The sequence below is a fragment of the Eretmochelys imbricata genome, chromosome 9 (genome assembly GCF_965152235.1).
Source record: "Eretmochelys imbricata isolate rEreImb1 chromosome 9, rEreImb1.hap1, whole genome shotgun sequence".
NCBI classification, from domain to species: Eukaryota; Metazoa; Chordata; order Testudines; family Cheloniidae; genus Eretmochelys; species Eretmochelys imbricata.
The window spans coordinates 100209866-100222182 of NC_135580.1; the positions used below are offsets into that span (position 1 = coordinate 100209866).

The window sequence follows — 12317 nt, forward strand, 5'->3', positions numbered from 1 at the left end:
TTTCGCAATTATCTTTAAAGTGATTTCTGAAACTAGTTTGGAGGCCAATGTTTATACCTGCATGTTACAATGTGGATGAGATTTTTTTATTTCTATGTGAGATGTACAGTAGTTGTATCAAATTGGTTATGTGTTATGAATGCTTTACTCAAATACAGTTTCTCTTATGGATAATTTCAATTCCATATTTGGGTTTATAACACATTTGCTAATGCCTTCTATTGAACCATGCCGATATGCATATTGATAACTTACAACATTCAGTAAATCATAAAATACTGTAACTGGTTAATATTGATCATTTTCTGAAGACCTAACACAGATGATTAAAATCTAATTATTTGTAAAATCTCTATTATTAATTTAATGTTAGTGTACCAAAGCCTAGTATACATGTCTTTTTATTATTTAAATAGACATAAAATAAGTAACATTTACATAAGTATAAGCTCTAGACATCCCATAAAGTTTAAATGCATTTTACATCACAGGATGAAATTAGTGAGCCAGCAACGTTGCAGCAATTGAAAACATTAGCATTTTGTAAAGTTGCTCTACCATTAGATTTGGGTAATAATTATTTGGAATTAAAAACTCATGTGCAAAGATATCTTTTGTGTTAACAAACTGTGGCACCTTTTCAGTATTCTTTTCATACTGGAGCAAGACTGCAGTAACCAATACAAATGAAATTATTAAACGTTAAGAACACATTTTGCACTAATAACCTTCAAATGTCACGTGCCAGTCTGAGGTAGTAAGACACTTAATTGTGAAATTAAAAAATGAGAAAATAAAGGCATCTTAAATAATTGTAAACACAATACAAATATCTTTTAGGGAAGTATCTGTTTTTTAAAAAATAATTTAAAGAAAATGGAATTGACTGACTTTTTTAAGACCACTTATATCAAAACCCTTGCTGGTCTACTTAATCAAAAATCTAAAATGAAATGATGAATTTTTAAAGTCATGAAATGTTACATTCATAACCTGCATGAACACATAGATGAGCAATAAGGACCCCGTACAACTCCCACTGTTATCAATAAAACAAGCTCACGTTGATGTTGGCTTGGAGCTTAAATCACTATGGGTTGAACGTTTATCAGCAATTAATTTAAACTGTGTGCTTAAGCTTGCTTTTTTTGTTTTTGTTTTCCCCATTTTCTTAGATCTCTAGTGGAAGAGGAAGATCCTCACATGAAAGTATCTCTTGGTAGCAGCGATATGGGCGTGTCTGCCCATCTACAGTCTTCAAAGACAGGGACCACACGATTTTTCACCAGCAACACTCATAGTTCTGTGGTATTACAGGTAATCTAATACAATATATTGTAATATTTATACCAGTCTTTCCTGAAGATTTTCAAGGCTTTGAACTGTATCTGCACCTAAGAAAGTTCTCCAACTTGGAAAAGTGCCTTAGAGACCTTTTATTAAACATTTGTTTGTGTCATGTCAACAATGCCTTTGTTGAATAGGCAGCATGGTTTTGTGTTCTTTATTTTCTCTTTGAGAGCTTATGTTATCTATGAAAATCAGATTTTTTTTTTTTTTTTCAAGTTAAATGTTCAGGTCACATCAACAATTTGAAAAACATGACCTTTCCCTGTAATTATAGACGTGTTCACTATTAACTTCAAATAGGTAAATAAGGCTTGCTAAAGTGAGGGACCGCTGTCTCAAAGAAACTCACCTCTTTAATACAGTCAAGCAACTTTTTCAGGTGAATTTCCTCTTCTCGCCTTTTCTGTGTGAACGCTGTGTTAAAGATGTCATGAGTCTTAACTATTCCTCTTTGTGCCCCTAAAACATGTATCCGTTGGCAATTTCATAATCTGATCTATCCACATACTATGCTGGAGTCTGAATACTTCCCACAAACAATCTTAGCAGCCATCTGCAGTTTCTACATGGTTTGCGAGCCATAATATGTGACCTACATATGAAATCATTATTAAGAAGCTTGCACTTTCTGCACATAGAAAAACTGTTACGTTATCCTCTGAAGCTCATAAATCTGCCAGCTTTCACTTATTTTTTAATAAACATGCCACCTGTCTTTTACAGACCAACCATGAAATAGCCTTCAGTTTATCTTATCTGTCCCTGTTCAGCTAGGGAAAGATTACCTTTGTTTAATTCACAGCTATCTAATCAAGCAAGTTTCATGTTTTTACAGTGATAGTATACACTATACAAAAAAAAAAGAGGACGACTTGTGGCACCTTAGAGACTAACAAATTTGTTAGTCTCTAAGATGCCACAAGTCCTCCTTTTCTTTTTGCGGATACAGACTAACACGGCTGCTGTTCTGAAACCAATATATTATACATACAGCGGTACCTGATGCATAGAAGGAAGTAAATGGCTTTGTTAATATTTGTCATGGGTGCCCACGCTTCAGGAAAACCACACAAACCCCGTCAATAACCTCCTCACCATATATTAGCAGTATGCTTGCCCCTTTGAGTTACTTCTTCCAAACTCAAGAATCAAAATTCAAGTTACATGAAAGTGGGTATACAAACTGAAGAGGAAGAAAATGTTGGAGGGTGGCTCTACTCTCAAAAGTGACTGTAAAAATGACACTTCCATCCCCTATGTTTATTCAGGATCATATCCGTAGACTTCAGTGACAAGAATAAAATTTTAGCACTTCTTACTTCCATGAGCTCTTCAGAGCTAAGGGGAGTTAGACTGTGTTTCATCCTGTACATGCTAGATTTGGTTAGTGTATCTTAACCTATTAATCTGGGCAATCACTTTGAAGGAAATAAGTAAATGTGTAAATGAAGGTGCATAGGGGAGACCGAATATGAAATACAGAACCTTTATCATTAGTGATGATGCACAAAATGGAGAGAACTCACCTGCGGGGCCTAGCAGGCAGAGGAAAACATATTTTTACTTATAAATTGGGCACATGTGAAATGGAAAGAAATGACAAACTTGGAATTCCATAGTGCTGTTTTTGAAGGATAATTTTTCAAAGCAGAACTGCACTTTAAACATTCACCCATGTGGTTTTCTCATCCTATTGTACGCAGGTGTTAGTCTTATTTTTGATCTGAAACCCTCCACTTGCCCAGCAAAACAGCATCATTGAGCTTTAGCATTCACTTTCAATTTTATTATTTGTCTTTTCCATTTTAATTAAAGTGAACTAAAGTGGTGGACTCACCTTGTCAGTTTCCTATACTTTCTATCTAAAGCAAACAGACTTTGAAAGGTAAGATTATTTTATTGCAAATATTTGTTTGCTTATGTAAACCAATTGGCACATTTACCCTTAAATTTGCTAATTGCTTTATAGAACTATATAAGTACTTGTAATAAGATAACCTCACATCGCTGTTCCAAGACTTTATTTAAAAAATCCCCAAGATTATTAAACCCAAAGAAGAAGAGAGTAGATTAGATATATACTTTATTGGTTTCAAAGGCCTGTTGATAACTATAGGTCAATATGTATAACTTGAAAAATGTTCTTATTACCAGCAGATTTCTGTTTATACCCCTGCAGCACAGAGACATAGCTACAGATAAGAGAATCACACCCCAGTTGTTCCAGCCATTGGAATGGGGGGCTTTGAATCCTAGAACCAGCTGGGGTCAGTGAGACTGGGAGTTCCAAGTTCCTGCATGAGAGAGCTAGCAGTGACTGGGGGTGTGTGTGTGTGTGAGTGTGAGTGAATGAGTCAGATGTGATCATTGAGAGAACTGAGGTATTCTAAACCTGACTAAAGAAGGGGTAAAATGTGCTCTGAGTTGCCACTAGCCCCATCTGGGAGATGGTCCTTCCCCTTTGCCCTACCCCACAAAGGTTGATGAAAGACCCATCCCATCCAAAACCCTATTTTTTCCCTTGTTGTTACTATAGCTGTGACATTGCTCACCAGAGAAACTAGGAAGCCTGTAGCTCTCACTTTTTAGGATCTGAGTACGGTATTTTCATATAGTTCTCTAACAACATTTTGAAACATTTCTTCGTTGTTCAGAATATTAAAAGTTTGTGATATATACCAAACCTGTGCAGATAACTAATTTTTAAGCAGAGGAACATTTTTTAATTTGATCAATTTTTCTCTACAGTCACTATCAGTCCGAAGTAAAGTTTTAGTGATCAATGGCTCCATGTCTAGTTGGCAGCCGGTATCAAGTGGAGTGCCCCAAGGGTCGGTCCTGGGGCCGGTTTTGTTCAATATCTTCATAAATGATCTGGAGGATGGTGTGGATTGCACTCTCAGCAAATTTGCGGATGATACTAAACTGGGAGGAGTGGTAGATACGCTGGAGGGCAGGGATAGGATACAGAGGGACCTAGACAAATTGGAGGATTGGGCCAAAAGAAATCTGATGAGGTTCAATAAGGATAAGTGCAGGGTCCTGCACTTAGGACGGAAGAACCCAATGCACAGCTACAGACTAGGGACCGAATGGCTAGGCAGCAGTTCTGCAGAAAAGGACCTAGGGGTGACAGTGGACGAGAAGCTGGATATGAGTCAGCAGTGTGCCCTTGTTGCCAAGAAGGCCAATGGGATTTTGGGATGTATAAGTAGGGGCATAGCGAGCAGATCGAGGGACGTGATCGTTCCCCTCTATTCGTCATTGGTGAGGCCTCATCTGGAGTACTGTGTCCAGTTTTGGGCCCCACACTACAAGAAGGATGTGGATAAATTGGAGAGAGTCCAGCGAAGCGCAACAAAAATGATTAGGGGTCTAGAACACATGACTTATGAGGAGAGGCTGAGGGAGCTGGGATTGTTTAGCCTGCAGAAGAGAAGAATGAGGGGGGATTTGATAGCTGCTTTCAACTACCTGAAAGGGGGTTCCAAAGAGGATGGCTCTAGACTGTTCTCAATGGTAGCAGATGACAGAACGAGGAGTAATGGTCTCAAGTTGCATTGGGGGAGGTTTAGATTGGATATTAGGAAAAACTTTTTCACTAAGAGGGTGGTGAAACACTGGAATGCGTTACCTAGGGAGGTGGTAGAATCTCCTTCCTTAGAGGTTTTTAAGGTCAGGCTTGACAAAGCCCTGGCTGGGATGATTTAACTGGGAATTGGTCCTGCTTCGAGCAGGGGGTTGGACTAGATGACCTTCAGGGATCCCTTCCAACCCTGATATTCTATGATAGATCTACTAAAAGGTGCAAATGGATTAAACAACATGTATCTGTTGAGCAACTTCTGCTATATTCTCTGTTGCATCTATTTCCATGAGGGGAAATTGTCTGGTGGGAGCTCTGTATTCTGCTGGTGATAATTTTCTAAAAATGGTCTTCTGGCCCACGCTGAACTAAATTCTCTTTTTCTGTTGGAGCAACCAAACTAAGGCACTGTGGGACGGTGTCACATGGTGTTGCTCTCCTCTGGCAGATAAAAATGTAAGCATCTCGTAGAAGCTTACAAAGCTTTAAAATGTTATAAACTTCAGAAAGTAGTTCCTCTATGTTCTAGTTTCTGCTTGAATTGTGTAGGCATCACTAGAATTCTTCCATATCCTATGGATTCAAGCCTACAACCCATACAATCCCTTGCTTTCTCCAACTAGAACTTTACGCAGAAGTGCTGTGTGTTTCCTTGTATAGGATGAGGATTCCCTAAAGAATTATGACTTATTTTAGGACTTGCTGCCAACATAGCTTAAGTGGATCACAATGGGTTTTCAGACAAAAACAAGCCAGAGCCTTTTCTCTTATTTTAATTTTGGGTTGAAAGCACTAGTAGTGTCTCAGTTTCTAACTCCTGGGCCTCTACTTGGTATTCTTTCATCTTCAAATCTTAGGACAGGTCAAACTTTTCTAATTTTTTCCTACCTCTTACCTCGCTGGGAACTATCACTGAGTCTCTTTTTCTGTATGATTGGAAATGGCCTTTCTCTGGAGCCTTTACAAAGCTGGAGTTAACCTTATGGAAAGATTTACCTCAAGGCCGAATCCAGGTTACTGCATGGGTAAATTGATTACCATCCCACAGGAGAGTATATACTCAAGCTACAAGGATCCCCATGTATATACAGTAGATTCTGTTCTTAAAGGGGCTTTCACAGAGGCAAAAAAATTGGTGGCAGGTTGCTGTTTGTTCAGTTCATAGTTTATTAGAAAGTGACTCCAATCATTAGTACTGCAGCAGAGATATTTTTGCTTCATCTTTCAGCATAATAGCTAGTCTAGCAACAAATAGCACTGTTTGGAGACCTGGCAACTAGACATATTGAACGCAGCTCATTGCCTTCAGATTCCAATTGTAAAAGAATAATTTTTCTCCAAAGTCTTAATACCTATTCTTGCAATATAAATTGGAGAACTAGTAGGGTGCCTCCTTTTTTGCAAGGACTAGTTTCAGAAGGCCTGGTAAAAATGCGGCAGTTGAGGGTCAGTGGATTACTGAAATGCTTCGTTTTGGTACTTGGCTAAAAATTAATAGATGGATTAGTTTATATAATTGTATTAGATCATTGTCAAAATGTTGTTATATCATTGTCAAAAAATTAAACTCCAGTTGGGTGCAAAATATTTTGTGCTGCCCTTAGATCACAGTCTGGTTTGCTTGGATATGATGGGAAGGACAGCAGAGAAGGTGGGAAGACTCCCATATTTCCATGCAGCCCAAAGGCTCAACATAGAGAAATTCACTGCTCTCTTAGGGTCTGTCTACACTACAATTAAAACTCTGTGGCTGGCCGATGCCTGCTGGCACGGGCTGCAGGGCTGTTTAATTGCAGTGTAGACGTCCAGGCTTGGGCTGGAGCCCAAGCTTTAGGGCTGTGCAAGGTGGGATGGTCCCAGAGCTCAGGCTGCAGCCTCAGCCAGAATGTCTACACTGCAATTAAACAGCCCCACAACCAGAGTCCCACGAGCGGAGTCATTTGGCACAGGTCAGCTGTGGGTGTCTTACAGCAGTGATCATCAGGTTTGCAGGACACTGACTAGCCACTTTGGTTATGATTGTAGCTGTAAATTTTGGTTCAAAGCAGGAGGTTGTCTTCATATCTTGGGTTATCGTATTGCTGAACTGGGTTCTGAATAGGGCTCTGTCAGTATGTTGAATGTTAGAAGAATGTTATGAAGGATTACACTGAATTTAACTATGCCCATATTTATGCCTTTCCTCTGGTTCTTTTCTGTTTTCCCATTGTGTCCTTTCTTTAGGACAAATCTGAGTTTTCATCTCTGTATTTATGTTCACCACAGCTTTAAAGTCCAGGCTTCTTTTTTAATAAAAATAATAAACAAATTCTGGAATTTGGAGCTGAGACTCTCAAGTGTTATCTGTAAGGCTATTTGCCTCCTTTCCTTCCCCTCACCCCCATCAACCTTATCAATATTGTTGGGTTAGGCGACGTATATGACTAAACAAAATTGATCTAAGTCCTTCCCTCGTTCTTGTAATGCATGAAAGGGGCCATTATTTCTATTGATCTTTAAGTATTCCTGAAATAGGTTTTCCCCCTATATGCAAACCTTTCTTTTAAGGTGCCATTGTTATCTGAGACCCAGGTAGTTGTAGTTTGCCCCTCAGACTTCTCTGGAGAAGGAAACAACATGAGAAATACTAATACAACATGAGCCTTCTAGGAGGTTTTACAAAGTTAAAATTGGTAATAAAATTGACAAAAGTTGTAGTTAAGTGACACCCTTCCTGTAAGTCCCAATATCATTCAACCTTCCAGGTTGCAGAGTACGTTGAAGGAGTAGTATGGAACATAAATGTATCCTGCACATGTTATATTTTTCTGAGAAGTGATGCTGATCCAAATGGGCAAATGTCAGTTCCTACCTGAAACCATTTACATCTGGAGAATAAGTGGACAAAAGCCATGCCCTTTCTGAACAAATCGATCTTTGTTTTATGATTAAGAACACTTACTCAGTCGTACTGTACTGTGCGCTCCGTAGTCACTCATGGAGACTAATTGAATTGTTCTGTTTGATTTAAGTTTTTGAATGATTTGATTATACTTTAAAGTCTGAGCACATGATGGTTATAGTATGGAAGACCACTACTCAGACTTCAGTTTCAAGCACTTGTCAAGGAGCGTAGACAATCTTAAAGTAAATAAATAACTTCCCTTAAAGAAATCCAAACAAACTTTTACTTTCTGCTTCAAGATGACTGAATAGTTCAGGTTGTGATCTTGTTTTAGGGTTTTGACCAGCTGCGAGTAGAAGGTTTACTTTGCGATGTGACGCTAGTACCAGGCGATGGTGATGAAGTATTTCCCGTTCACCGAGCTATGATGGCATCAGCTAGTGATTACTTCAAGGCTATGTTCACAGGTAGTGCTTTTGTTTCTGTAATAGATTTGGACTCTGAGCTGTTTTAAACATGTCTTCGGTGTCAGATATTCTAATATGTGTAACATAATACTAGATCAAACACTTCCTTCCACATAATATTACTATCATAATCATAAAAAAATAAAAATCTTTTCATTTAATTGAAATTAAAGTTCAAATGAATTAAATCAGCTTTTTAATTGTGTAAGAATATGTATATTATTAGAGTGAACTCTTTCAAATGTAATTGAAGAACCCATTTTCATGTATCTAATTTTTTTCTTAGGTGGAATGAAGGAACAAGATTTAATGTGCATAAAGCTTCATGGTGTGAACAAAATAGGTCTAAAGAAGATTATTGATTTCATTTACACTGCAAAACTTTCTCTTAATATGGACAACCTTCAGGACACTCTAGAAGCGGCCAGTTTTTTGCAGATTTTACCTGTTTTGGACTTCTGTAAAGTGTTTCTGATCTCTGGGGTAAGGTATTTTGATTGGACATTAGTTTCAAGTTCTGACTCTTTTTTTTTTAAAAAAAAAAAAAAGAAAAAGCACATGGATTGTGTAATATCCATAGGCGAGGATTTAAGCATGACACTGGATAACTTGGGTTCACATACAGTAAGTTCCTCTAGCTTCAAAGGAACCATAAAATTGAATCTTATTTACTGTACCTAACGCTAATCACACTAAGCTTGTGATTTAAATATCCTGGCACATTAAAAATTGTAAGAACTTGTTGCAATTTCTAATTTTACTGCATGAACTGGAAAATTATATTCCAGTAAACCATAGTCATACTTCATTAGTTGGTTACTGGATTTCTCTCACTGATGCTCATTTTTTATAACATACCATAAGAAAGTAACTTTGTGAATTTATAGTAACGTAGTCATTATTGTACAGTGAATTATTTGTCATATCTTTATACGTACGTGTTTTGTATATAACATTTTCTTATGTTGGATATGAAGCACATAATTACAGTGGTTGTCACTGAAATCTTTACGGTGTTATCTTTGAGTTGATGAGGTTACAATAATGTTCTTTAAACAAAGTGCAGTGTACCCGATTACAGGGAATATGTAGGGGATGCTACAGTAATGTTAGTTACGTGAGAAGGTAATTGTAAGGATTTTAATGGTGACCATTGTATATTTCTACAATACACTAAAAGAAAAAAATTTTACCTTGAATATATACTTAAGTGTTTAATCACAGTGACCTCAATAATAGGTTTTGTAAGGGGCAGAACTAGGTGAGTTAATAGTCTCTGTTCTATCCCCATTAACTAAAGCTTACCTAAAAGAGGAGAGCTTGAATTAGAGGATCATTTGTATAGTTTTTTTAGTATAAAATGTAGATCATATATCTGTATATGCTCTGTAGATGTAGTGCTTAGCAAAGTTATCCCACTGCTCTTATTTGGTTGAACAGTTTTTTAAAATAAAATCACAGCATCGCAAGATGGGGGAGATGTGTGCAAGTATACACAATCATAGATCTGGAGAGACTCAACTTCTGAATCTCTGGAGCTTTTCCCATCACTTAGCTGTGACCTGAAAGAGAGCATAAAAGGGTTTGTCTGCACTAGGAGTATGGGTGGTGCTTTTACAATAATTGAAAAACTCACGCATTTTACAGCACTACTTAGCACCCAGTGTATGTACACAGACAATAGCATTTAAAACCCAAGGAGTGGGAAGGATACTAGCATTGACCATGACACGTGACCACAGTTTTAAACACTTTTCTTCTGTGTAGCAATATGTCTACAGGTGGAAAAATGAGGTGTCCTGGAAAATCCATTGGCCATGTCGTCACTAGGAGAAAGTTTGTTTTTAACACTTGTTAGCTCACACATTAATGTGTGTAAAAACCCCAATGTGGATAAGACAAGTTGTACCTTTTACACACAGCTGGTGAAGATAGATCCTGTGTTCCCTACTAGGGATTTACCTCAACTAAGGTGTTAAAACTGTAACTTGTCTATGCTAGGATTTTACTGTGTTACCTAACGTGTTAAGAGCAAATTTCTTTTCCTTGTAAATACAAGACTATTGAAAACAAAGGGACTGAAGCTGACATTTCTTTGCAATTAAAGTGATCTCAGCAGACCATCGGCAAGTTCCTCAGGCTGACAACCTTCTGGTTTATAAGAAAGGAGGCTGCAGGAAAAATGTTCTCTGTGAGGGATTCTCACCTCTGGAGCTTACTTCCCCATCCTTACTCAACAGTGTACGGACTTTTTATTTAAATTATTTGTTAAATAATTCCGTCAGAACTCTGAGGACATCGCTTATACAGGAGTTGAGTGAGGGAGTTGGGTTGATAGATTGGGAGTCTTTTTTTTTTTTTTTTTTGTACGGTGGACAAGATTTTCTGAGTATATTATTTTGCGTTTTACTACATTTAGATAGGTAATACCTACAAAGCCAAAGGCTGACTTCTACAAGTTCCTTCAGAGTGCTTCTCAATAGTTGCCAACTTCTGAAACATTAGCTCTTCACAAGACTCTGACAGAAATAGGGTCTAGGGAAATCTAGCTAGAATAATTGATAATATAATTAGATAGTAATAAATTCAGTAAAATAAGCAAGCAATTTAAATGAACATCTTTTTTGTGCAGCTGTAGGGTATGGTTTGTGCAAATTTTTACTGCATATTAGACAAAGTGGTAATGTAGATAAATTCATCAGAATTAGATTTAATTCTCTCTTATAAGGCTTGTGATGGTGTCAGTGTTGCAAATATGATTTTCTCAAGTGACTGGTCACCAAAGGAAAGTGGATGTTTTTGGAGATCAGCAGTCAGTGGATTTGTGAACAAGAGTCCATTATTATTGTTTTACGAAAGGGTTAAGTATGTGCACTTGAGTTTTAACCATATATTTGAGAGTTGTCTGATTAATTTGATTTTTTTCATATTTAAGGAAAGCCCCAAGCAGAACTACCAATATAGGGTTCCGCAAAAGTGTATTGAAATAGTAGAGGCCTCTCATCTATGATGTCTGTTAGTGAGGACTGGGGAAAACATTTTGTTACTCAGGAATCTTGAAAATCTAATGCTCATTTGGAATCCAATCCCCACCTGTTTCATAGATGTTCGTTGCCTATCTTCAGGATTTATAAGCATATACTCCGTATCATGCATCAGATACTGCTTTCAGCTACTTGATAAGTATTCAATCTTGCTGAAAGACACTAGTATCAATCTATCCTTTTGCTTGTGACAGACATATTTTTGACACACATTTGCTAGTGGAATTTATACACGAGAAACTGATTAACTCTGACTTTAGAGTATGTGTTTTCTTCTACATGAATATGAGAACATACATATTCTGTTAAGGCCCCATCTACCTGGAGCTTGTAAATGTGTTTGAAGCCATTTTCAAGCACTGCTATAGCATAAGTCTTTGTCAGGATTGAATGTGGTACCAATCATGCTACTAATTGCAATATAGCCTATGGTGGTTCGTGGTTGTTCCTTAGTGTGGACTGGAAATCAGTTAGTATATGAACCTGGATCTCTGAAGCTGTGGAGGAGATCCGGTGGGGAGAAAGGGTGGGGGTCCGGGTCAGTCCTCCTTTCTGTCCTTTCCCTCTCCCTCTCTCCCAGGGAAGCCAGCCTTGGTAGAGGACTCTCATTTTTGCCTTCAGGCAAGAAGGGAGGACTCACCCATCCCTTCAAATGAAGGAGACATCGCAAAAGCGGGAGATTCCTTTCACCCCTCCCCTCACCCTGGCTTTGACCGCCTCTTTCTGTAGTAAGGACAGTGACAGCCTGGTGGCCTTTTCCCTTTTCTTCCCGTCCTCCCCTGCTTTGTCTTTAGGAATGGCTGGCTGGCCTGCTCTATCTGTTCAAAAAAAATTGAACTGTTTTGGCCAAATAAATTGGGGCAACTGATAATTCCTGCAAATACAGTTAAACAAGAAGAATACCGTTCTGTGAAAGGGAGATTTGACGTCTCCTCTGGGAGGACAGGCTACTGCATAATCTACTCTTACTAGGAACCTTTTCTTGC

At 38.0% G+C, this 12317-nt stretch overlaps 1 protein-coding gene across 8 annotated transcripts in view; it reads left to right on the forward strand.

Moving 5' to 3' along the window:
* KLHL13 (kelch like family member 13) overlaps positions 1–12317 on the forward strand; it is a 126806-nt gene that overhangs the window by 80638 nt on the left and 33851 nt on the right. For all 8 annotated transcript variants that reach the window (XM_077826453.1, XM_077826452.1, XM_077826455.1 and 5 more), the window contains 3 exons: positions 1176–1317; positions 8155–8287; positions 8574–8770. In XM_077826453.1, coding sequence (XP_077682579.1) covers positions 1176–1317; positions 8155–8287; positions 8574–8770 — 472 coding nt within the window. The remainder of the gene's footprint in view (positions 1–1175; positions 1318–8154; positions 8288–8573; positions 8771–12317) is intronic.